Here is a 26,442-nt window from a genome sequence, read left to right on the forward strand (position 1 = left end):
AGGAACACTTTCCTTTGTTGCTCCATAAGGTGCGTGCCGACGACTGCTGTGTGTATGAGTGGGTCTCGAGAGACTGATTTCATGCTCGCCGTACTATAATTATAGTTTCGATTCGACATATTATATGTATATAAAAAGGCTGGCAACAAAAGGTTCGAATATAATACGAACATAATAACAGATGAAGGAAAAACTTCTATATATACTGTTTGCTACCAATGTTCCCTCAAGGGAAATAAGTCTCTTAATATTTAGCGCCATCTATCGAAAATTTATTTAATTAATTAATTTTCTGTTGGTGTTTTATATTTTTTATATGTACATAGGTAGGTACAAAGGTAGTTTTTACCATTTTTTTTTTCATATAAAAACAATTAAATATAAATATATCTAAAAGGTATTTGGAAATAAAGGAGGTTAGTAAAAAATACCACCGCGTGCGGATTGAATACAGAACTGACACATTTCTTTTAGATTATTTTTTTAAATTAATAGCTTAATTTGCCATAACTCATGCGATGATATTTCATCGGGCACATCACTAGTAACATAGAATGACATATGTACTTTCAAAAACATAGAAAATTTAAATTACAAAACATTTTCACATTACAAAACATTTCAAAACCCAACTACAATCGTATTTAGTTTTATAATATCACCTTTAGTGTTACTTGTTTCTCTTTACAAAACCCGGTTTTACTCGCGGCAAGTTTGAGTGTATAACGTTTCCTCCACGAATCTAAAGCCTCACATTAACTTTTAAATCAATTATTATATTATACAAATGGAGGAATTCTTAAGGCAATTAAAAATTAGAAAGTTATTGGTAAGTAAACCTTGAATCTTATTATAAATTTCAACATTTTTTCCAACACTATATACCTACTCACTTATGTAAAAAAAAAATAAGTAGATAAAACTATTTATGATTATTTGAAGCCACCCTATTTTTGAAATCATCAATTTTAAGCCACTTTTCACGCGGATAAATATAATAAATTGCCATGTCAGTAAAATATCAGGTTTCGGCCAAATCTCGGCAATCAACAGACGGACGGGTCTTAAATGTCAGAGTTCGGTGATAATGCTAGTCGTGTTTCTTTATTTATTTACTATCTAATAAACGAGAAAATTGCTTAAAATGACAATCAAAATAGTAGACTTCGAAGATACTAGTCTTCAGACGCCCACGGTCAGTATTGTACTTTCATTATTTTCTTTATTTCTGAATTAGAGGTTATGTGCATACGTATTATCGCAATATTGATGCATATTGAAACGTCACAAACAAAAACATATTGTGTTCCTAAAACTATCAAATATTCCATTATTTTTTTACCGTCAATGTATATGAAGGTTATCTTTACTTTATTTTAATATTTATCAGATTATAGACAAACAAAAAAATATCCACAAAAAAAAACAATTTCTGCATATCACTGATCTTATGTCAATAAGTTTTAACTTAAAATACCGGAGATGTGAGCCGATTTTGAACCATACAATTCGACCGAAGCAAAATCAAAACCCAAACAACTAATTTGGTTTTGAATCAGTAAAATTTTAAAATGCTATGAAATTTATTATTCTTTTTTTATTTTAACACTAAATACTAATAATAAATGCTTGTTGAGACTTTATTTGCCGACTTAACAGAGCTAAGTCACTTATTGTAATTTTGGAAACAGAAATCAATCAAAAAAACATCATCATATTTATCACGAGCTCGGCAATAATGGCTACCTAATCAAAAATTAAGATTTTAAGAATAAAATCAATATGAAAACTTATCTTATTAGAGCTGACCAATTTTGCATACTTTTGCTTACCTATCATTTTCAGTGGTTAGATGATGAAGATCTACCGCCAGTTGCCATTGACGAATTGCAAGACAGCGTAGTGAATCTTTTAATCCCAGCTAAACTTTCAAATTATGAGGAAAAAAAAACTACCAAAATTTGGCAGAGAAAAGTCGATTTAAAAACACTCTTTGTACATCAAAATGTACTTGTACATTACAGCCTAAAGGTACTTATATAATATATTATACATATCTATTGTATTATTTCATTCATTGCACATATTTATTCATTTATTTTACAATGCACAGTCTGTAAAGCACCCTCAAAACGATGAGATAATCGGATGGACCGAAAAAGTGGACATCGAAAACGGCAAAACCGACGATCTTAGCATGAAGAGACCTCCGCTGCCGCCCCAATTGGCTTCACGTGGAAACCCTGCAAGAATTCCATTTTTACCTTCAAACTTCGCTGTAGAAAAAGTAGAACGCATCACTGAAGCTCATGCAAATGAAAAATCATTTATGGGACAACGTATGTCGATTTACACTAAAAAATATATTCTTGTTGAGTCAACTCTTTAAACTAGCTTAGAAAATGTGCTAAATTAGACTGAAATCTTGAACTGATTCCAATCGAATGCTGATAAATGTGACGCTCTTACCCTAAGAATAACTATTAGAGATAACATAAGAGAATATACTTCCACTTTAGGATCATAAATCCTAAGAGCTAAGTGACTTAATCGGCCAAGCAAAGTTTCTCAACTCGGACCAGAGAAATGTTATAATAATAGAAGCGCCTTATTTAATATTACGCTGTACGTCTTCATAACTACACTAAAACACACAGAATACAATCAGGGTCATCACATATATGTACACTACAGAAATTAAAGTTGTATTTTGATATAGATTTATTTACAATTTGAGTATATGATGGTGCTGGGCGTTGGTGGCCAATCCGTTTCTTTTCTCAGTTGGCGGATTATTTTTATCCACTTTTTTGTATTTGTCTGTCCTTGGGAACTCTTAAATTAACGTGTAATGTATAGTTTCAACAAACATATGTATAATATAAAATGAGCGATGTGTATATTAATTAAACTTAAATAATTGGTTATTAATATAATTGAGTATTCAAGAGAAATGTTTTTACATCTATTTAAAAATAATTTTTACATTTCTCTGGTGCCACCCCTGAAATTTTATGTAGAATGCAGGCGATCGCCATGACACTTTTAAAAACTGTTAAACTACCATGTTGATTGAATAATATGTTACTTAAATGATCAATTTACTTATAAAAATGTATCCTATGTTGTTTATTGTGTGTTTTTGAATGCATTGTGCAATTTTTTTAAGATGCACTTGCCCATTGCCCTTGCCCAGAGAAGTTTTTATCGGACATATGTACGTCGAGCACCAAGCATCAAATACGACTGATGCTAAAATTATTTAGGAATGTCTGTGGACAATCCTCACTTGACAACAATATAACGCCTAAAGCCACTTTTATTATAACATTTCTCTGACTCGGACAACCAAAAGCGACCAAGAATCCGATCACTAATATCTATAAGAGTTTTCAATATGTGATTTCGAGTGATCGCCGAGTATGGCAACCCTCAATACAACGTTATATGCACATTTTAAGCGATTGAGCTGTTGCTCAAGCAATAAAACTACTGAGACCAGACCGAACGCTGGCAACCGATCTCACTGGTCGGCCGATTTTATTACTTGGGAGACCAGTAAGTTGCCCAGTGTGGCATGCTCCATACAACTGCGTTCATTTGATCTGGTCTCGCAACTAACGGCCAACTCGGTGTGGCTCAGATCAAAAGCAGTATTTTTTTCTAGTATAAGTACTATGTATAAAAGATAATACACCAAATGTGATAGTTCTAATTTGAAACTTTAAATTATCTTTGACATTCTCGAATTGTATCATTTGTATTGTTTCACAGGTTGGCTCTCCAGAATAGCAAAGCTAAATATCGGACTTGATTTTATTGAAGAAACTGAATATTCTGAACCAATGTTCGATGATAACTTAAATATAGCAAATTCTAAAACAAATAGACCTCAATTGAATCTAAGAAGTGGTTCAAATAGAAATTCTTTATCTTTAGATGAAGATCCTTTGATCGGTTAGTAAGACATCGTACATATGTACATATATTGTAATATTTTTCATACTTCATTGCATTTAGCAACGCACTTTGGTGTGAAGATACATACATATTGCAATGAGTAAATATGTGCAATGCTACTTTTTAGGTATGTGGGGTGAATCAGATGGCAAATCACAACTTCAAGCGGCAGTTGTGGATGAGAAAGATAACAGCTATATTCTCGACAAAAAAGCCTTGGAAGATGAAATAATGGTAGACCTACCAAAAGCTCCCGTTTTAAGTATATCGACTCACAAACCAGTTGTCAAATCGACGGTGACGGAATGGGTGGAAATTATGGACACCAGTCGACCCGTCGAAGATTTTGAAAAGAAAGTTCCTAATATGGCGCACAAATTCCCGTTCGAACTGGACACCTTCCAAAAATTGGTAACAGGTGATTTCTGCCTTGGGTTGATATTGTAGAATTCTTTTTTTTACGATTGTTTTATTTTTAGGCAATATTGAAGTTAGAAGAGCAAGCGCACGTTTTTGTAGCCGCTCATACTTCTGCAGGGAAAACTGTCGTTGCAGAATATGCTATAGCACTTTCCCTCAAACATTGCACCAGGTAATTTATTGCTATGATTTTTTTTTGTTTGTATATCAATGGTAAATATGAAATAGTTTGCAACTTGTTCTTTGTAGTTTTGGGTGTAGGGGACTGACCAAGAACATCATTGTTGACTTGGTACATACGCGTAAGATTCAACTCTTAAAGGGACACGCGGTAAGGGTGCCAATAGACTCGTTAAGCGCTTAAACCGTGTTTATTTTTCCATGCAAACTTAAACATGCCAACCTAATGCACTTTTACATACACATGTAGCAGATTTATAGACTTAACAAACTTGTGTAATCGTTCTGCTCCAGAGACAGTTTCCCCTCTTCATAGAATTACAATTTTTTTTAAATAACCTTTAAAAATAACTGAATTGTATACTTCTAATACTAACAATTTTTATCGATGTAATGTTAATAGTTCTATAAGGGTACGATTTAACTGTACATTGAGAAAAATACTTTGTATCTTTAAAAAAATGTTTGTGCATTAAAAATTTGCATTATTTGTGGTGCATTAAACAATCTCGTATTGTGCATCGGATAAAATATTTTGACATTATAAAGTGACCATTAAAAATTATAAAACGATCATTCGAATGAATAGATTTTAGCATTAGAATAGATTCAAAAAGTGGCAACGTTGCAGTCTTCCGCTATTGACAACTGTCAACTGTCAAAAGTGTTTACTTTTTTTACGTATTTCGCATGAATATGAATGATGATGTCAGGTCATTAAAATCTATAGTTGGGCTCAGATGCTATTTTGTTATATTTATTTTTATGCATTTCTACATCTGTCGCCTGTTGATTTTTCAATAAATAAATAAAGTCGAAGCCAAGGTCACAAGCCGAAGAGTAAATAAAAAGAAGGTATCCAGTAGAGAGAAGCGTTGGTCGTTGTCAGTTCGTATTTTGGTATTCGCGACGTTGCCGATACAGTTCATCTGTCATTTTAACCCATTTGAACCCAGAGCTCGCGTGAAAACACAAGTTCCATTTGCCCAGAACTATTTTTTCGTTTATTTTCCAAAATCTTTGAGTTATTTCATGGGAAATATTTTTTATAGGATAGGGATGGATAGTTAATTGATTTTTCAACATTTTAAATTTTTTTCAGGGTGGTGTCGTGAACGACCTTTTGGGCTAATGAAACATGTTTTTTATTTTTTTTATTACATTTTTGGAAAGAACATATATGTACATAGAATAAAAAAAAATAATACAAAAATCACAATGGAGTCACATAATCATTTATAATACTTTCTCACTGGTTATTTGTAATTTTATTCTTAAGAAATTTATAAAATTAATTTAAAAAATAGCAAAAAACGCATCTCTTCGATAAAATGATATTTTCAAATCGCATAACATCACACACGTAGGTATATTGTGACATATACACATCGTCAACAAAACAAAAAAAGGGTGCACCCTTTTAAAAGAAGAATTGTCATAAACGAGATTTCGGGTTCAAAAGTCGTAAAAACAAAATAGGCATTATCAAATGTCTTCCAACATCCTTTTGATTTTGATTAACTTGATTAACTGCCGGCTCTAAATGGGCCCGATTTTTTTCGTTTTTGACCATAACTCTTGCACAAAGTCTCTGGTTGCCTGTCTGATAAATTCTAATTTATCAAGTTTAAAATGTAAATGGAATCCGGAAGTTGGACTCGTCCCAATTATCAATTTCGTCCAGTATATCTGCAGTAGTAAATTTGCATTATCTGGAAAAAAATATGTGTCATTATCCCAAAGGTTCATATACGACTCCGTCGACTTTTTTTTTCCAGGAATATGAGATATGTAAACGCAATTTCTCTTATTCATATTATACAATAAGTCCTACTGTATTAGAAACATAAAGATAAATAAAAAATATGTAAAAATAAAAAACTTACGTATGTTTTCTCTTCGACTTATCTGCAAGTCGAAAAGCGCTCGATGTTGTTCCCTCAAAACTCCAAAAGGAACGGATTTAATTTCGTGTGACTTTCTTAAAATTCATCACCAACATCTAACCAAGCGTAACGAAAGGTTTTACGACCGGTCTGAGTGATCCCTTTGTTTTACGACGCAAAAGTGTAAAATAACGTGAACGACCACGTTGGCACACATCGTGTAAGTTCATAACTGACCGCCTGGGTTCAAATGGGTTAATACACATTCCATCCGCTTTTTAAGTAGGAAATATTTCTTTCAATAATCAAAGCAAAGTTTCTAATGCAATCTGTATCCGTCATTTAGAAATGCACACAAAATTTTTGTAATGTACAGTAATTTTATTAAATGCACATTTATTTTATAAAATGGACGTTTAAATTATTCCCGTTCTATAACAATATATAATACATTGCTATGTTGAAGATTACACTTGCACTTGTATGTTCATCTTATACTTAAACTTGTGCACCAACTTACCATCTTGCTTTACTTTATATATATATATGGTATTCATTTCGATTTTAGAGTAGTATATACATCGCCCGTAAAGGCATTGTCGAATCAAAAATACCGCGAGTTCACCAGAGCTTTTGGAGACGTCGGACTGATCACGGGTGACATACAAATCAACACAACGGCCAGTTGCTTAGTGATGACCACTGAAATTCTACGATCCATGTTGTACTACGGCGCCGATGTCATCCGAGACTTGGAATACGTCATATTTGATGAAGTACATTACATAAACGACACACAGGTAATGAATGCTAAAACTAAAGTTGTTTTTGTGGATTGTTTGTATATTTATATATATATTTTTTTGTTAATTTGCAGAGAGGATATGTTTGGGAAGAAGTACTTATATTATTGCCTTCGCATTGCGGTATTGTTATGTTGAGCGCTACTGTACCTAATACCTTAGAGTTCGCCGACTGGGTCGGACGAACCAAGAAACGTATGGTTTATGTAGTTTCAACGACGAAACGCCCTGTCGGTTTATGCCATTATCTTTATACTGGTACTTTTAGATTGTTTGTTCAGATCACATACATTATTAATGATGAATTATGTAAATATTGTATCTAATTACTTTGTTTAGGATCTGGAGGTAAATCTAAAGATAATCGATACAAAATTATGGGCCCGGAAGAAAGATTCTTACTAACAGGCTATACTGAAGCTTGTAAATCCTATCTGAGTAAAAAAGCTGAAACTTTCGGACCGAAAAATAAATTTGCCAAGGGTACTGTTTTTTTTTTTTTTCAAATTCAAATTTTTTCAAATTATAATATTTTTAATTTGTCATTTTCGATAAACATGTATTTTTTTTAGGTAACTTCCGCAGTCCCAATCAAGAAAAAGGTATGTGGGTTGGACTCGTCGATCATCTTCAACGCAACGATAAACTTCCTGTAGTCGTATTTATCCTTTCTAGAAATAGGTTAGTGTTTTATGCATTATATATTTTACAAACGAAGTGTATTTTCAGTTGTAATATATTCCAACCTGCGTTTTAGGTCATTCACATTCGAATGCAATTCAACAAGTATATCTTTATAAGCGCAAATACACTTTCAACAATGTGCGCCAGTTGTAATATAACAGTAGAGTTTTGACAGCACAAATGCTTTAGAATTCAATAATGCGTTAATGTTTGCTAGATATTATGAATAAAGGTAATGAATACCGTATTATAATAACTCTAAGAATGTGTTAAAAAAAAATGTGACTTTACAACTCAATTTACTAGTTGAGTGACGTTTTCACGAAAACCAAACCTCTCCATCTAATCTGGTATCAACTTATAGTTGAACTGTACTTTCAGTTGTAATATATTTTGACCAGTTGGAATGTAATTCGCCATATGAATCAACTAACGTGGGTTAGACGGAATATATTACAGCTGGAAAATACACTTTAACTGTAACATATACATAATTTGGTGGTTTAAATTGAATTTAAAAAAAAACTATGAACAAAAATACTATTATCTTCCCCTTTAAATACAAAGTCTCATTGAATGGATTGAATTTGCAAAAGGTTTGGATATCTGGCTATTATCTAAAAGTGTAAGATTTGGTTTTGAACATGTAGGGTGCTTAATACAGAGTGTGTATGGATGGAATGTTTGTATACTACCTTGGTAGTAACCATAGATGAGACACTTGCCCAATGACATGCCCAACGTTAAGACGTACATACAATAAAACACTGTCTGATCTAATCCACGTGCATCGTTAAAACTCATTGCATCCTAATCCTACATGTTTGTATATTCCCAACCTGTATTGATTAAATATCAATACTGGTGACCAAAAATTCCATATCAACTTTACATCGACTTTAGTTTACTATTGAAATATTCTATAATTTTTCAACAGATGTGATGGAGTTGCTGAAAGCTTAACATCATTAGATTTAACTACGGCAAAAGAGAAGAGTCGTACACATATCTTCATTCAAGCCTGTTTACGGAAACTGAGTGAATCCGACAGAAAACTACCACAAGTATATAATTAGTATTTCATGCAATTATTATTTAATTCTTACCGAACAAAGATGATTTTACAATACAACTTTTAAACATAGGTAATGACATTACAAAGCCTCTTATCGCAAGGCATCGGAGTACATCACAGCGGCATTTTACCGATCTTGAAAGAGGTCGTTGAAATGCTCTTCCAACTCGGCCTGGTATGTACAAATTTTTAATGATTCATGATAATTCAATAAACTATCTCTCTTGATGTTATTTAAATTCGGTTTAGGTGAAATTATTATTCGCCACTGAAACATTCGCCGTTGGAGTAAACATGCCAGCCAGGACTGTCATCTTCGAATCCATCACCAAATATGATGGTATGAATTGGCGAACTTTACTGCCGTCTGAATATATTCAAATGGCAGGACGCGCTGGAAGAAGAGGTCTAGAATATTTTTTTTAATTGATGTGCATTAAATTAATAACTAGCGGTTTATTTAACGATATTGCTATTTTAAGGCTTGGACGATACTGGCACTGTAATTATTTTGTGCAAAAAAGAAGTGCCAGCGAGTTCAGATTTGGTCAACATGATCTTGGGAAAACCAACCAAATTGTCATCTCAGTTCCGTGTCACTTATGCTACAATGCTTAGTTTATTAAGGTATGTATTTATTGATTTCGTATAATTTTAAGCTGAACTTTTCCCAATATGGATTGACCCAAGTGGTAAATAAGGGCAAAATCACACAGGAAGAACGGCACGTCATGTGCTTGGCTCCCCGCTATGGGGGGTCTAACACAGGATCGACACATTTTTTTATTTTATTTTATATGATAAACACCCATGCGATGATATTTCATCGGATACAATACTAGTATAATATATAATTTTGATTATTTATATTTCAGAGTGACGAATCTCTCCATAGAAAGTATGATGAAAAATTCGTTCCGGGAATTCGGTGTGCAATCCAAGACGAGCACAGTCAAGATCGAAATGCAAAATTTGAGCAAACTTCTTTCCGAGTTGGAGAGGACTCCGAATTACGCATTCCTGTCCCAATTTTGCGAAGTGGCGTCACAATACATACAAGAGTTGACCGACATCATGCCTGTCATTCTAATGCAAAAAACGAAAGAGATCCTGCCGGGGAAAATATTAGTCGTTTGTTTCGAAAAGTACGCTTTTCAATTGGGAGTTTTATTGGGCTACACCGGTAAGTCGGTTGAGAAAATATCATCTAAATGTGTTTTCGAATTCATAATACTCACTTAATATAATATATAATCGTTACAGGAAACCGATTCGAAGACTTCAAAGTGTTGGTTTTGGAGTTCGACCCTAATTTCTATATGGTTTCTCCGCATATCACCAACAAGAATCTATGGTACGCCATTAAAAGCCTCGCTCGCACTCAGGTCTACAGCAGTGCGTATTCCAACTATCCGAACCACAAAGTGATCACGATCAAGTCAAAACACATTGTAGCATTGACCTCGGCCAAGTATAAAGGTGACTGCTCGGCAGTGCTGAACGACTACGACACTCGGCAGCATAGCAAGACTAAAAACACACCACCGAGCCCCAAATGTCTTCAGGCTGTCAGAGAGCTGGTACAGCTGTCGTTCACGACGAACATCGGCACGACCAAAATCGAATTTGTCAACTTGACGAAGGGTCTGAAAATCAACAGGGGTGAAATTATGGAATCGTTGAATCGAGTCGCCGTATTGGAAGTACGTTAATCTTGATATGTATGTAATGAAATCATTATTAAATGTCTTAATTAAAAAACATTATTTTAGAAACAATTAGGTTGGATGGGTACTCCAAGCAATCATTTCAATTTTGAAAATGAATTCCCGGCAGTATTTGAACGTAAGCAAATAGAATGGAAATACAATGAAATGGAAAGGATGTTATCTACTGAAGGCATGTCTTTGTATCCTGAATATCAAAAGAAACTACAAGTATTGAAAGAGCTAAGGTATTTCAAAATATGTAATACTAATCATATATATATATATATATATATATATATATATATATATATATATAGATATAACTTTATTTTAATTCGTGTGTATATATATATATATATATATATATATATATATATATATATATATATATATATATATATATATACACACGAATTAAAATAAAGTTATATCTATATATATATATATATATATATATATATATATATATATATATATATATATATATAAATCAATGTTTGTCTGTCTGTCTGTCACGTATGCGTTCCTATTCCATTCAACCGATTGCGATGAAACTTACATGAGTTATTGTGTGCATGTCCGGGGATGGTTTCTGTAAAAAAAATCGTCCAAAAACGAGACCGGGAACGAGTGGCATTGCAACGTAATAATTTCAAATGTTTTCACATCGCCACCTGCGTTGTTAGGTTAAAATAAACAAACAATTAAATAATTTCAAATGTGGTCGCCACTTGCGTTTTTCCAACAAATTATCATTACTGTAATTTAATTTGATTATTAAGTATTAATTTGAAACTGAAACATTCACTTATCGAGAAACAGGAATTGCATGCGTTATTGTGGCATTGCAACGCATGCCGGGTTCAGCTAGTGTTTTACATATATAAATAAAGTGTAAGATAATTTATTTATAGGCGCGCTCGCGTATTAATGAGCCGTTCACCCGTTGAAATGATGAATGAATGTGTGTGTGTGTCTTCGAGGATGTGTGGATGTGTGTACGCTCTGAGGCTGACGTCACTCGGCGCTCAATATCAGGAGCACATTTCAGACACTCAGGTCCCCGCTAGTCACGCTACATCCATATAGTATATAGCTACACCCTTTGGTCAGAATGACGATACGTTCCTCTAATTGGCCAAACGTTTTAGTCTACGTGGACCACTTCACGCTGATTGGTTGTGCGCCTCGTTCGCGTGTATTTATTTTATTCAATATCTCTAGGCACAACATATACTCCTGGTATTCTAAAATTTGTTTTTTTGAAATCCCCATACTTGTCGATGCACCGCACATACCCACGAACACACATCGCATTCGTTTTTTTATATATGTTATTATTATTCATTAAATTTCAGATACATTGACTCTCAACAACATGTAGCAATCAAAGGCCGCGTCGCATGCGAGCTCGGAAAAAACGAACTGATGATCACCGAAATCGTATTCCGGAACATTCTCACCGATCTCGGACCAGCCGAGATAGCAGCCTTACTCAGCTGCCTCGTCGTCGAAGCCCGGATCCAACTAAAAACCCAACAGAAGCTCGACAAAAAACTCGAAGATCGCATAATCGAGATACAGTACGTCGATCAATATCTTTCGGAATTGGAGAAGCAATTCGATGTGGGTACCGACGATCCACTAGCTCAAGCCGATCGCTTGAACTTCGGCTTGGTCCAGGTCGTGTACGAGTGGGCCAAAGGTAAACCCTTCTGTGAAATTATCAACATAACGGACGTCCAAGAGGGCATCATTGTACACAGCATTCAAAAATTGCACGAGGTAATTGTCGATATTCTACAGTGGGGTGTTATTGCATGTTGATCCGAATATTTATGAAATTTTACTTGCAGGTGTTGATGAACGTGAGGGATGTTGCGAAGATCATCGGTGATCCCATTTTACAATCGAAGATGGACGAGGCTTCGTTGGCTATCAAAAGAGACATTGTGTTCGCTGCGAGTCTTTACACACAAGATGATGTCAATTTGAACTTTTGATTTGTCAGAAATCAATCTATTTTTTTTAAATACTTACATATGTACCTATACATTAGGCCGGAGCGGAAAACGTGAGTTTTAGTTTATCGTCGACGGATCTAGTGGAAAACTTTCGTTGTATCAAGGGAACATTCAATAGAAAAAAAATCATTGATTTTAAACTATGTACTGTGCTTCCAACCAATCAATTTATATTTAGGCGAAAAATTTAGATAAAGTAGATTTTTTATATATCTCTTTCTCAGAATGGTTTTAATTTTTTTTTTTACTATTTTAAATAAAAATTAACGCTTAATATTCACCTATTGAAGTTTATTTGGGTCGATTATGATAAGTTTTGACTGATTCAAAGTTGTCGTATCACTCGAAAGTTCATATACAAAGCGCGCTGCGCTCTCAATGGGTGTTTGTATGGGGGAAGCGTTATTTTCAGAAAATCGTCAATCGTAAAAAAAAATTTTAATGTTAATCTGAACACAAAAAGTTCTGAATAAAATTAATATTTTTATTAAATGTGAGGCTGAAATAACCTGTTTTGATGTAAAACATGACATTTTGCGTCAAAATAAATTATTTTGATCTACTTTTTCGAAATTTTTTTTTTTGCCGAAATAAATCGATTGATACAGGACATTGTTTATAACCAATGTTTTTTTTTTATTTAACATTCCCTTGATGTGACGAAAGTTTTCCATTGGTCCCTCGATGATAATCTGAAAATCGTGTTTTTCGCTCCGGCCGAATGTACCCACATATGTACATATTTGAAAATTTTACAAATATATTTATTGAAGTTTGTGTACCGTGATGCAATAATTAATTTATTCAAATTATTTTTAAAATTTACAATATTAGTGAATTTAAGGTTAAATAATTGGATTTTAAAACTCTTTAAATTAAATATATTTTTTCAATTTTATATCTTCATTTAGATTCAATATTTATGTGATTTTCTTATGACTAAATAAATAATGTTGGTATTATATATGTTATCTAATGTTTGTAGCCTTTAGATTCGTTAAAAATAACATATCATACTTCGAACAGTGTTAATAGTTTTTTTTTTTTACTTTATTTTTTATGTATTCATTAATAAAGCTCATTGACTGGATACTTTCTTTGCATTTCACTAAATCTCAACTTTTGCTCGACTTAGCAAGGTAATTTTTGAGCTTCTAGTGGTTAGTAGATAACCGTTGCATGGCCAAGAATTTTAATATGTATTTCCCTAACTAAGAACTTTAAATTTCGTCTGGCCATTTTCTTAATTTAGACATTTATCCTGTTATATTTGGAAAATTTTCCACGGCTGTGGAGTCATTAAAAAAAAACACGACACCAACTCCATAGCCCTGATAATTTCTAAAGAGAAAAACACGCAAAATATTTGATCGCTTTATGAGTCGATGACTAATTTTAATACATAATTGAATCATAAATATGCTAGAGAAAAACAATTAATATAACAGAAACTCGTTGGTCAAGTATATTAAAAAAAAAAACAGTAAAATGGTAATTATTGCAATATATTATATTAGGAAGTTTTAAGTAGTCGAGTATGTACATACATATGTATGTATTTAAATTGTGCAAGTATGTATATACAAGGCCGGCGCGTTGTGTTTTTATCGTGAAGAATGTTCGCCCCCCCCCCACTGCTACTAATTATTTTTGCTAATATAATTTTACTTAACCTGCATAGTTAAATTCTTCAATTGTACGTACTTAAAAAAATTTACCTTAATCGTTAAAAAATACCTCTAAAACTGCGTCCATTTTTAACATCTCAGGATCATTCGAACGCATTTTCCATCACTTTTATAAGGATTTCAGGCATCGGCCCTTGTTAGTCTTTTCTTCAGTTAATATCAGTAATGAGAAAAAAAAGACAAAGATTGACACGGCTTCTCAGATCTACATACATACATACATAGGTGCTACTTTAGTATGCGGTCTACCTTCACATATCTACTTTAGTATGCGATCTACCTTCACGTTTTTACTTTAATATGCGGTCTCACTGTCTCAGTTCTCGGCTGTGACACTGAGACTGAATAATACCGAACCTAACAATAACAAACTTATATGAATATGGCCAACCTTAACTTAACCTAACCTATCCTTACCCTTAACCCTTTTCCCGCGTCACCAAATTTAGCGAACATGCCCTGTACGCGGCTGCTTTTTTGCGGATTTTGTTATCGCATTTTCGACTATAAATATAGGTTGTAATATTTTTTTGAATTTTACAACCTATATTTTTTTTTTTTGACTACTGCCATATATTGAATTTGGTAAAGTATACATTTAGTAATATTTTCAACCAAGTTATAAAATTTTAACACAATAGACGGCTCTTATACAGGTTGGAACTTCCAAGACATCTATGCGTGTCTCGCGCGCTGAGGGCATGTTCGCTAGGACATGTATAGTAGTCGTACGCGGTGGAAAGGTTAAATTAATAGGTGTTGGCTGCTAAGATATCTTTTTTTAAAGTTTTATTTCATCAATATTTTCACAAAAAAAAACATATCTTAGCAGCCAACACCTATTTATTTAAGGGTCATGATAGGTTAGGTTAAGTTAAGGTTGGCCCTATTAATTTAAGATTTGGTAAAAGATATGTATCTACTGACGATATTTTGATAGAAATGCTTTAACATTATGGGGCGGCAGGAAAAAACAAAAGTTGTAATAAACATTTCATTGCTACGATACAAATAAAAAAAAATAGTCGACTGCGATTCAAAGGTAGATCGCATGCTAAGGTAGACCGCATACTAAAGTAGGACCCATATATATATATATATATATATATATATATATATATATATATATATATATATATATATATATATATATATATATATATATATATATATATATATATATATATATATATATCTATATATATATATATATATATATATATATATATATATATATATATATATATATATATAAATATATTTAATAGAATCACTCTCATTGCAAATATGAACTCTTCGTGATTGTTTCAATATTCACAATATGGGGAAAGTTTTTAAAAGTTTTACTTTTTATAAAAGTAAATAACAGCCATAGGCTAGTTAGTGTTGAGAAGTTATTCAGTAAGCTAAAAATCATAAAATATTACAAAAAAAAACTCAATCAAACAATCCAGACTAAATAATCTCACGTTGCTGCATAATGAACAAAAACAAGCATCGAAAATGGAGCATCGAACCTTAAATCGAGAAAAAAGGCTGCATACTGCAAATATGGCAGCAGTATGTTTCCATACGGAGCCGTAGCTTATGTAGTTTTCATTTGGCGCCCCCCTCAATCTAGCGCCCGGGGTCATCTGCCCCCTTCCCCCCATTCTACGGCCCTGTTTCCATATAAAAAATGTCATATCGCACCACATTTTGTAATTTGCTTTGCTAGATTAAACTGGCGGTGTACATTTGCACACTGACTAGTCATTTGTGTGCGTTCACAAATCCCAGGTTTGTCATCAAATGCATGTTTTAAAGCTTTAGCCGAGGGTAAATAAAATTAATACCAGGGCTGTGGAGTCGTATCAAAATTTACCGACTCTGACTCCGACTCCGACTGCGGCTTTATTTTATGATTCGACACGCAACTCCAACTTGGAACGATTTTAGTAAGATGGAAGGAATAAACAAAACCACTAAAAATTTATGTGTAACCCAATTTATTGGATTATTGGTAATGAAATAGGTATAAATAAAAAGTAAGTACATTTATAGTACTTGTGTATGAATTTCATTTACACAAACAAATCAATTTAATAACAAAAAAGTGAGACGGAAGAAACATCGGTTTTGGCCAGAAAACATCAATATGTGTGCAATTCAGCGATTATATTTACAATGTAATTTAAATTCATGATTTTATAAAGAAACTAGTGGTGCTGGAAATGAAACGAAACCCATGAAAAAAATATTCATTTGTTTTTTTATTAAATTTATATATAAATATATTTCTATAGAAAAAAATGAATATTATTTGACGACCGACTAATCACAAACGTCTTTGACCAATCCAGCCAATCAGTAACGACTTTGACGACAGCCAATCAGTAACGACTTTGACGACAGCCAATCAGAAACGACTTTGACGACAGCCAATCAGAAACGAAAAACATACATACACCGTTTTAGTTTTATATGTACATATATAAGATTATTAAATTTCAATTTAATTTAATTCAAGTCGATTTCTTCTTATGCCCTGTCCGCATCCGAACGTTGGCGACCACCTCGTCGATTATTTGCAGATATCCGGATCGGTCTTCAGCGGCTCGGAACAGTCTTCGGCGCTCATATCGGTCCACATGCGCATGTTTCGAAGTCAAGACAACTTCTTCCTGCCAATCCATTTTCTACCTTCTATTTTTCCCATGGTTATCAAACGGAGAAATTCGTATTTTGGACCCCGTATCATGTGTCCGAGGTACTCCATCTTTCTCCGCTTGATGACAGAAACAAGTTCCCTGCCTCTCCCTATCGTGACGATGATAGCTTCATTTGATACTTTTTTGGTTCACGGGATCTTCAGCATACGCCTGTAGACTCGCATCTCAAAAGCTTCGATGCGGCTGATTATCCTGGTCTTCAGAGTCCACGTCCACGTTAGTCGATTTACTACAATACAATTAGAAACTCTAGTTGACGCATACTGTAATACTATTAATTAAAAAGAAGTTGAAGTCGGTTGATTTTTTTACTCTGCTTGAAATGCTCCTAATGCACGACTCCGACTCCGACTCCACAGCCCTGATTAATACCATTCGAGTTACATATATACAGCATTTCGATTTTCATCAATTCTCACGTTCGCCGAGCACTCAGAGGGATGCTGTTAAAGCCTGCGAAATATTTGTTGAAATTTAAAACAATGTAATACTCATAAAACGTGACTGATCCTGTTTTCGCAGGATTTACATATTTACAGGTAACAGGACTGAGTGTACATTGTTTGGTACAAGGGATGCTCGCTCTCAAATGAATTGCCCTGCAAAAACCTAAAAATCGCTAAGCACTTTCATGTATTTACATATAAATATATATTTTCGTTTGTGGGTTTTTCAATTGGTCTTTAAAGTTATCAAGAATGAATCGAATACATTTTGACGACTTTTCCTTTCAATATAGCTAATAACTGCAGACTTTTTCGATCAGTTTTGATTATGACTGTCATAAAATCAATTAAAGCATGTCATGAGACAAATCAGAAGACTAATTTGTAGTCTCTAGGACTTCTAAATTGTATATTAAAAATTATGAAAGATAACTCAATCAGGCAATCCAGACTAAATAATCTCGTAAACCGAATTTGGGTATATTTGCACGTGCAGAATGCATTTGTTTGGGAGGTCGCACATGTACGCATATCCATATGCAAACGATAAGTTTCCCCTGTATTTCTTCAAATATGGGATTCACTGTCAAGCAAGAATAAAATATCACCGAAAACACTCTATAGGGTGATTTTTGGTACTTTGTACCGTGTATATAGGCTAGGGATGCTGCGTTTTTTTGCATGTTTCAAAGTATCTAAAAAAAAAACACGTGCCACGTACCACTCAGTGTGCTTTCGCCCTTAATGTACGCTGTTTAATATGACGACCAGGACGGAAGTAAAGTGGGATGCAACAACATGTTCGAGCCGGTCCCAACTCGCAGGATGGCAACTCAAACGCGACCATGTCGAAGGTGATTTAGCAAACTTTAAATTGAAAAGGAAGAATTTTAAATTGGAATAAGTCGGTATCAACAAATGATCAAAGGGGGGAATAAACAAAAAAATAATAATACAGTCAAACGGGAAGCGCACTATTTCAACGGTTCTACATGAGTAATTTTAAGCGCCTTTTTAATTTACGCCACGCACCGGTCCCGAGTATGTAAATGTAAATTGGTATATAAATTGCGGTGACAACCACTTTTCAATCGCACTTGTCTCAAGATGCTACTACTGGTAAAGGTGTCGATTTTAATAAGCGTTCTATCAATCATCAAGAAACGTGACGTCAGTATATCAGTTCGTAAGTAAACAGTAAACAGTGTTTTCATCTCACGAAAGCATATCAAAAGTGCTTACTATCAAAAGGCTTACTACCAAACGTGCTTACTATCAAACGGCGCACTCAGTTTCAGATAAACAAGCATCCACTAAGCTTAGAATTTGTGAAATATGCCGTCGTGAGATGAAAACCCTAGATAATTTTAGCAGTTTCTAGAGTCAATTAGAACCGATATATTATAAAATGTATTCTTGATGCATATTTTATGTAATATAAGTGATTTTTTGATAAATGTTACAAATTTTTCGATATATATAAATTCTCATAAACTATCATGTTTTCGACTTACATGAAAATAACGATTTTAAAATACGAGTACACATAACGATTTTATTAGAAGATGATGCTTCAAATTTTAATACAAGATGAAATTGCCCAACCGAATTTAAAAGCCAGTAAAAACCAAAAAGCCAAACAATAAAATCAAAGCCAGACGAATTAATTTTTTTATTTTTTATAATTTTACAAATTTACAATTTTTTTTTTTGTGTTTTTGAATAATGTTTATTTAGTTCTCAATTTTTTTTATGCGCCTTGCACACAGCTGCAAAAATCCATGAGCCGGCTCTGTATACATATATAAATACATATACATATATATAGTTGAAGATCTCATGATTAGAGATCGGCGGTTGAGTTGCTGTCATAAAATAGCAATAGTCCTCTCCATTGTCCGAGAAACCAGGAGAGCCAAAAAAAAGATTGACAATAGAAATTGACAACAGTAAACCATTTTTTTAGCTGTCGAGCATCTTGTTCGCCGGTCCTTACTCATAATATTCTTGTTAATAAAAATAGGGATCTTCTTGGGTGTGGTAATAAAAATGGGGATCTTCAAACTTTTTTTGATAAAAACTATTATACATACATTTAAATAACTATCAGCAACTTGTCACAATACGGTCGGTTGATCTTATGTAGTTTCTCCCTGTTAATTATCCTCAAAATATTATCAAATAATGTACCGGATATTATAATCACAATACTTAAGGATTTGTAGATAGTAGATATTATTTTCCGGGTCAGGAACATGCATGTCATTTGATCGATCTTAATCAAATCGATTATTCTTTACTAAAAGCTTAGGCCAGCAAATCTGCAACATGTCCATCAAAAGCTTTTTCTGAAAAAACCTATAAGAGCTGGGTGCTCTTCAAATAACAAAACTAGTCCAATTTGCCCCTCCCCGAAAAATCTAAAATTACGTCCACAAGTAGCAAAAAACCAGACACTATTCTTAAAAATCTTGAATTTGCAATTAAAACAATGACTGAACACTTCACTAAGTGGAAAATTCAAATTAATCAAACCAAAACAGACGCCATATTCTTTAGTGTTAGAAAACATAAGCCAAGTTCAGATCTGAAAATCCCCTCTGGAGAAAGTCTGAAATGGCAGTCAGTAATAAAATATTTAGGAGTAACGTTTGATAAAAGAATGAGATGGGCACCTCACATTGAGGCAGCGAAATGCAAGGCGATGCGGGGTATATCCTCAATATATCCAATATTTAATCGCCATAGTTCTTTATCAACGCTAAATAAAATAAAATTATATCGCGCGCTCATATTACCATTATTAACCTATGCTTCACCTGTATGGAATAACGCCTCGAATACTAACCTTTCCAAGCTCCAAGTAATACAAAATAAATCCCTTAAAATAATTTATAATACACCCATATATACTAACCTGAAAAAACTGCATGCTAAATATAATATTCCGTTTGTAACAGACATTACTAACAAACTAACCAGTAGATTCTATGAAAGAATCTCTAATAACCATACTAACACACTTGTGAAGAGTCTCGGTGATTACAATAAAATGTCTATACCCTTCAGGTATAAACACAGATTACCTAAACACAATCTGCTTTAGGTCATCGACTTTAGATTAATATTATGTATTAGATGTATTATGAACATTTATAAGGATTGTAAATAGGTTTTTGAGCTCTTTTTCCTATTATGCTTTAGATTAACATTAGAATAATATAATACTGTGATTACTAACCAAATTAAATTAAAATTGTAAAATAGAAAATGATCAGTAGATCAGTAGCTATTAAAATAGATATAAGATGTATTGTGAACATAATTTCGTAATAATAAAAAGCATTTAAAAATCAAAAAATCAAAATCAAAATTACGTCCCAGCTATATACATATATATATATATGTATACAATTTATATGAACTATAGTTACTTTTGTCAGTGTGAGTCCAAGATAGCGTCAGACAAATTTCTTCGTATTAATTATGTAAATTCGATATTAAAACTGACATATATTGATTTTCCTTAATTTATCGAAGACTGAAATTAAAATTAAAATTATACAAGTACATCTACATATGTATGGATGCACAGATATCTCAATTATCATACCGAAACTGGTTTTATTTAAAAGAAGCCGATTAAATATTAATCGTACAACATTTTTAATCTGTCTTGTATAATTTATAGGTATCGGAAATGAATGCCAAACACCCGACAAATATCCTGGCGAATGCATTGAGCTGGAAAAGTGCGACGACTTGTTGGAGAAATTGAAAAAATCTTCAAATTTCAACGCAAACTCTTTGAAACCGTATCATTGCGGCTTCAATGGACTTAAACCCAAGGTTAAAATTTTTCAATAAATATAATAGTCAAAACCTATGGTAGAAAAAAAATAGTAATATTAAAAGAAAGACTTTTTGATACATAATAGTTCCATGAAAATCTCCCTGTTTTTACCGCAGAGCTTTACTTATGTGTGCGCGAGCAGGATACAAAGGGAACAGGTATGACTTCAGCTAGTCCTTTTGTATCCTGCGCGTTCGTACGTAGAGCTGTGCGACAAATACAGGGAGATTTTTACAGCATGCCACTGGTCGCTACCATGCCTCAGGCTTACACATTTAACAGGTCCGAAATGCCGATATTTTTAAACTTGATAGTTCTAATTTTTCATTTCATTCAAAATAAAAGAAAATAACTAAAACATAACGCTATCAGGAAATCACTCAAAAAACCCTCTCTCTCTCATCGCTTCTCACACTTCCCAACGTCCATGGCTATGAGAGAACAAATAATAGAAGCTTTCTGTATGTCCAAATAATGTTATCACCAGAGATCGGCGGACAAGTTACTTTTGCCCACAAAAAATGCTTCACTATTGTCAACCTTTCTTTTGATCTCTTGCTTTGTAGGAAAACTTGTCCGCCTATCTCTGGTTATCACTAGTCTGGTTCTTTCTACTACAAATACTATATCTACTATTTTCTACGTAATTTTTCAATTCCATTTTAAGCTTAACATTATTATTTTTCCTTCTTTCAGGTATGCTGTCCAGTAAGATTGATGGATCAGTCGACGGCTTCCGAGATGACTACCACCATTTCTCCAACGATAATTAACAATGATGACTTTTGGCTCACTTTACCAGCTGACGTTAGCCAACATCCAAAATTATATTTGCTCCCTACCGACTGTGGATATTCCGATGCGGATCGCATCTACGGTGGGAATAAAACTGGAGTTTACGAGTATCCATGGATGGCACTGCTCCTTTATAGATCGTGTTAGTAAATTTTACTTACATATACCAACAGTGAAATTCAATACTACTCCCTTTTTTTCTTGTTGCCTTTCTACAATTTCTCTTCTTATGTTGGTTGCTTTAAATATTTTATTTATTTGTATTATCAACCAGAAGTATTTAATCAAACAAAAAAAATCAAGGACAAATTTGAGAGATTTGATCTTTAATATGGTTTCTAGCTACAAAAAATATCATGACCAGACAACCTATGACAACTTTGTTTGAAAAAAGAATCTCTCAGAGGATCTCAAATGGATTGACGGTCCTTTCCAGTAGATAACCCATTAGATTAAGTCTTCTATTCTTGGCTCATCTACCATAACGATAACTACTAACCAAAGACGCATAATAAATACATCGAATTCATCCTGAATTTAAATACTATGTAGACAATACATTACCTTAATTAAGTACCTATTACCAATGAGAGTAACCTCTTTACTCTCCCCACGAGAACAAATAAGGGGATGATTCCCAACTCTCGTTCAATTATATCTCTCACAGAGATTTAAAAAACTAATTATACACATTTTTATTATATAAGCATAGAGTACCACATATATTACCATAATATGTAAGATGTATTGACTACATATAATCTTTAACTAGTTAGAGAATCAGAGGAAGTACTTGAATACAAGTGTGGCGGAACCATAATTAACAATCGCTATATCTTGACGGCTGCCCACTGCTTAGTAAAATCGAGATCTGGGGTACTAGAGGCAATTCGTATTGGGGAGCACAATACCGAAACGGAAATAGACTGTGATGGAACAAACGAAACCGAAACGTGTGCTCCTCCCTATCAGAACTTCGGCTACGAGAAACTGATCATTCATCCGAACTACGACCGGGTTCAAGTTATCAACGACATTGGATTGATTAGACTGAATGCCTCGATCAAATTTGCAGGTATAATATATAATATATACTTTTAATATTTAAAAAATTCAGTCTTCTTTCTCGCTTACTCAATGCTGAGCGTCGTGATTATTGGTGTCATCTTGGATACGATTGACATACGATTGATTCTGTGCCAAATTAAAGGCATCGTTAAGGGACGATCCCACCAGTTCCTTTTTTTTAATAGACCATCTCTTGGAATACCGTTTTCTCGCTCGCTTTCCCTCTAGCGTTCCGGTGACTACCAGCCTCTCCAGACTCGTTCCTACGGACTCGGTGCAATTTATCTGGAGCGAGTTGAATTGTGCCTTTGCCCTTGATATGAACGAAGTGTTTCCCAAAGTTGGCTCTGCATGCTCATACACGAACGCGATGATGCAATCGTACAGCTTGTGTTTTATTGATAAATAGATAAAATTGTAGAAATATAGCACAACTTGTGCTATTCCGAATCAAAACCAGTGATCTCATATATTTCACAAAAATACACAAGTATTACGGTGGCATCATCATCGCTCCTATACAAACATGCAAAACTCGAGGGCAACGTCCCCTTTGACTATTCCAGAAGAAAGAGTTCATCGCTCGATCGTAAAACGAACGAAACCCAGCAGTGATGTCATCATGCAACTACGACACGTTTCGTGAAGACAAAGACAAATGTATATAAACCCATGACCCAGAACTAATCAGCCCTGGAATTAACCTCGCTACTCGAGGGCAACGTCCCCTTTGACTATTTCAGAAGAAAAAGTTCATCGCTGTGCTATATTCCTAAAGACTAATCCGTATTTATTACTTTTAATAATTATTTTCAATTCCTATCTTTAGATAATCGATACCCGATATGTTTGCCGACTACGCCAGAGTTAATGAATTCGAAATTTGTCGGAGTTTATATGATCGTCGCCGGCTGGGGAGCAACAGAAAACTTGCCACCCGATCAACAAATGTCTAAAATACTACTCCAGACGAAGGTTCCGGTGGTTGATAATGCAGAATGTCTCAGGAAATACCAAATGTGATCAATCTCTTTAAATTATAATATTTTTTATGAATTAACATATTTTTGTTTATTGCATGGGGTTTCGCGATCCAAAGACAAGGTCAAAGTCGCTTCACATTTTTTTTTGTCTGATTTGGGATATCCACATGGTTAGACAGTTCGCTTGAAAATTTCGAATCTTCCATTTGTACACTTTTAAAAATCAGTCCAGCATCTGCAGTCAGCAATTGTCTGTTGTCTGGATATGCACGTAACTTGAACAGACTTGTCTCAACTTGACCAAAACGTTTCATGGAATTGGAATGAATTGAGAAGTGAATATTTTAGATCATAATATCCAAAATGTAAATCTATTATGGGGTAAATATTTTCATTTGCTCAAAGGTGTGTCTCCAAAGTCCGAAGATCACATATAAATTTTCCAACACACCCGAAACATTTTTGTACTGCTCGTAGATATTGTTACCATTGTACGGACTTCTTCTTCGTATGCCATGTCCTCCTAGAACGTCGGCAACTACGGTACTGTAGATGTCCCATTCTTATTTTGTCGATGTTTTCCGCCTGCCCCGACTGCAATGGCCTACGATTTTCCCCTGGATTATTAGGCGCAAGAGATCGTATTTTTCGTTCCGCATCACATGTCCGAAGTACTCCAATTTACGCCTTTTCACACTTTTGAGCACTTCGACATGCTTTCCCATCAAGGCAAGCACCTCAGCATTGGTACGACGCGCCATCCATGAGATTCTCAGCATCCTTCTGTATGTCCACATCTCAAATGCCTCTAGCTTCTTGCATGTGGCATCCGTCAGGGTCCATGCCTCTGTCCCATACAGAAGGATGCTGAAAACGTGTAGAAGTCTCAGTCGGAGTGCTTTACTGAGATCACGTGTGGTTAGGACTTTTTTTCAATTTTAAGAATGTAGTTCTTGCTTGCTCCACTCTAACGTGAATTCCCTTTCCACTTTCACAAGTTTCACTCAGATAGTACCCAAGATCTCTAAAACCATTCACTCTCTTCATCACGCTGTTATTGATCTGTAAATGAGAGCTGACCGTATTGTGCGCCGACTTGCTGAATATCATCCATTTGGTCTTTTTTGTATTCAGCTTCAACCCCGCCCTAGAGCTATGCACAACAACTGCGTCCAGTGTTGCCTGTAAGTCGTTGAAGTTCGTAGTCAGTAGTACTGTATCATCCGCGTACCGAATGTTATTAATTACTGTGCCATTTATTGTAATTCCGGAATCTATCTCTTCCAAGGCTTCAGCAATAATATTTTCTGAATATAAATTAAACAGTAGCGGTGATAGCACACATCCTTGCCGAACTCCCTTCATTATTCTTACGCTCTCTGTTGTACCACGTTCGACGCGTACTACGGCCGTCTGATTTACCAATTAGCCGAATATCTCCTTTTTCTAACCCTACGGACGCCAGGCGCTCTAACGAGAAATGCCGTGGCGTGTTGTAGATACTCAGCGTGGAGAAGACTACGGTGTGGAACTCCTTCAAGGTGCCTTCTGATCGTCGTCATCGATGGTCTCTGGTGAGATTTTCGCGTCTCTCGCTCTCTCTTCAATGCAGCGTGTGTGTTCGTGTATGTGCGTAGGATGTATGGCTGTAAGGTTATACATACAATGAAACAGGTTGTAAATCTGTTTGTGAAGTTTATTTAAGATGTGTATACAGAGAGCAAACAAAAGGGGGGGGGGGTGTATACAGACTGGACGTTCAGGGCGAATGGAGGAGCTCTATGGTTGAAGATTATATAAATAACCTCACCCAAAGATATAAAATTATTAAGGCTATGGATGGAATCCAATTAGAATTAGTATATAATGATAAAGAGGATATGGTTGAAAGATTGAATGAGTTTTACATCAATAGTGTGAATGATATAGTTAATTCAATACAAACAAGGCATAATAGTGTGAATGATGATATTAATTTGGGTTTAAATAAGTTTGAAAGGTTTAAATTAGTGGAAATGGGGGGATTAAATGGTGTATTGAAGGGCATGAAATCAGTTTCTAGTATGGATGGATTGATATTTTAATCAACACTTGGGACATGGTTGGACCTCAGTTACTGAAATTAATAAATGAATCGTTAGAAGTGGGATCCGTCCC

General features: G+C 34.3%; 2 protein-coding genes across 2 annotated transcripts; both read left to right on the top strand.

Moving 5' to 3' along the window:
* The first annotated feature begins 1,034 nt into the window (after positions 1–1,034).
* On the top strand, positions 1,035–13,833 carry tst (superkiller complex helicase subunit twister). Its single transcript, XM_077444895.1, has 19 exons — positions 1,035–1,195; positions 1,846–2,031; positions 2,114–2,339; positions 3,775–3,957; positions 4,088–4,371; positions 4,440–4,552; positions 7,015–7,246; positions 7,324–7,507; positions 7,589–7,732; positions 7,822–7,930; positions 8,871–8,997; positions 9,079–9,183; positions 9,258–9,414; positions 9,491–9,635; positions 9,884–10,191; positions 10,272–10,711; positions 10,781–10,962; positions 12,076–12,502; positions 12,574–13,833. The coding sequence occupies exons 1-19, from the start codon at positions 1,145–1,147 to the stop codon at positions 12,718–12,720; spliced, it is 3,750 nt and encodes a 1,249-aa protein (XP_077301021.1). The 5' UTR covers positions 1,035–1,144; the 3' UTR covers positions 12,721–13,833.
* A 4,848-nt stretch (positions 13,834–18,681) lies between these two features.
* Positions 18,682–22,762, top strand: LOC143921554 (CLIP domain-containing serine protease HP8-like). The gene is made up of 3 exons (XM_077444900.1): positions 18,682–18,772; positions 21,278–21,435; positions 22,136–22,762. Exons 1-3 carry the CDS (start codon positions 18,694–18,696, stop codon positions 22,379–22,381), a joined length of 483 nt encoding a protein of 160 aa, XP_077301026.1. The 5' UTR covers positions 18,682–18,693; the 3' UTR covers positions 22,382–22,762.
* Positions 22,763–26,442: the final 3,680 nt, after the last annotated feature.

Source organism: Arctopsyche grandis, chromosome 13 (genome assembly GCF_051622035.1).
Source record: "Arctopsyche grandis isolate Sample6627 chromosome 13, ASM5162203v2, whole genome shotgun sequence".
Lineage (NCBI taxonomy): Eukaryota > Metazoa > Arthropoda > Insecta > Trichoptera > Hydropsychidae > Arctopsyche > Arctopsyche grandis.

Excerpts from the sequence above, each read along its gene's own strand:
- tst (XM_077444895.1), top strand. The coding sequence starts at position 1,145 with ATGACAATCAAAATAGTAGACTTCGAAGATACTAGTCTTCAGACGCCC. Across the intron at positions 2,340-3,774 it reads AAAATCATTTATGGGACAAC|GTTGGCTCTCCAGAATAGCA; the intron begins GTATGTCGATTT and ends ATTGTTTCACAG. Across the intron at positions 4,372-4,439 it reads TGGACACCTTCCAAAAATTG|GCAATATTGAAGTTAGAAGA; the intron begins GTAACAGGTGAT and ends TTTTATTTTTAG.
- LOC143921554 (XM_077444900.1), top strand. The coding sequence starts at position 18,694 with ATGCTACTACTGGTAAAGGTGTCGATTTTAATAAGCGTTCTATCAATC. Across the intron at positions 18,773-21,277 it reads TGACGTCAGTATATCAGTTC|GTATCGGAAATGAATGCCAA; the intron begins GTAAGTAAACAG and ends TATAATTTATAG. Across the intron at positions 21,436-22,135 it reads TCAATGGACTTAAACCCAAG|GTATGCTGTCCAGTAAGATT; the intron begins GTTAAAATTTTT and ends TCCTTCTTTCAG.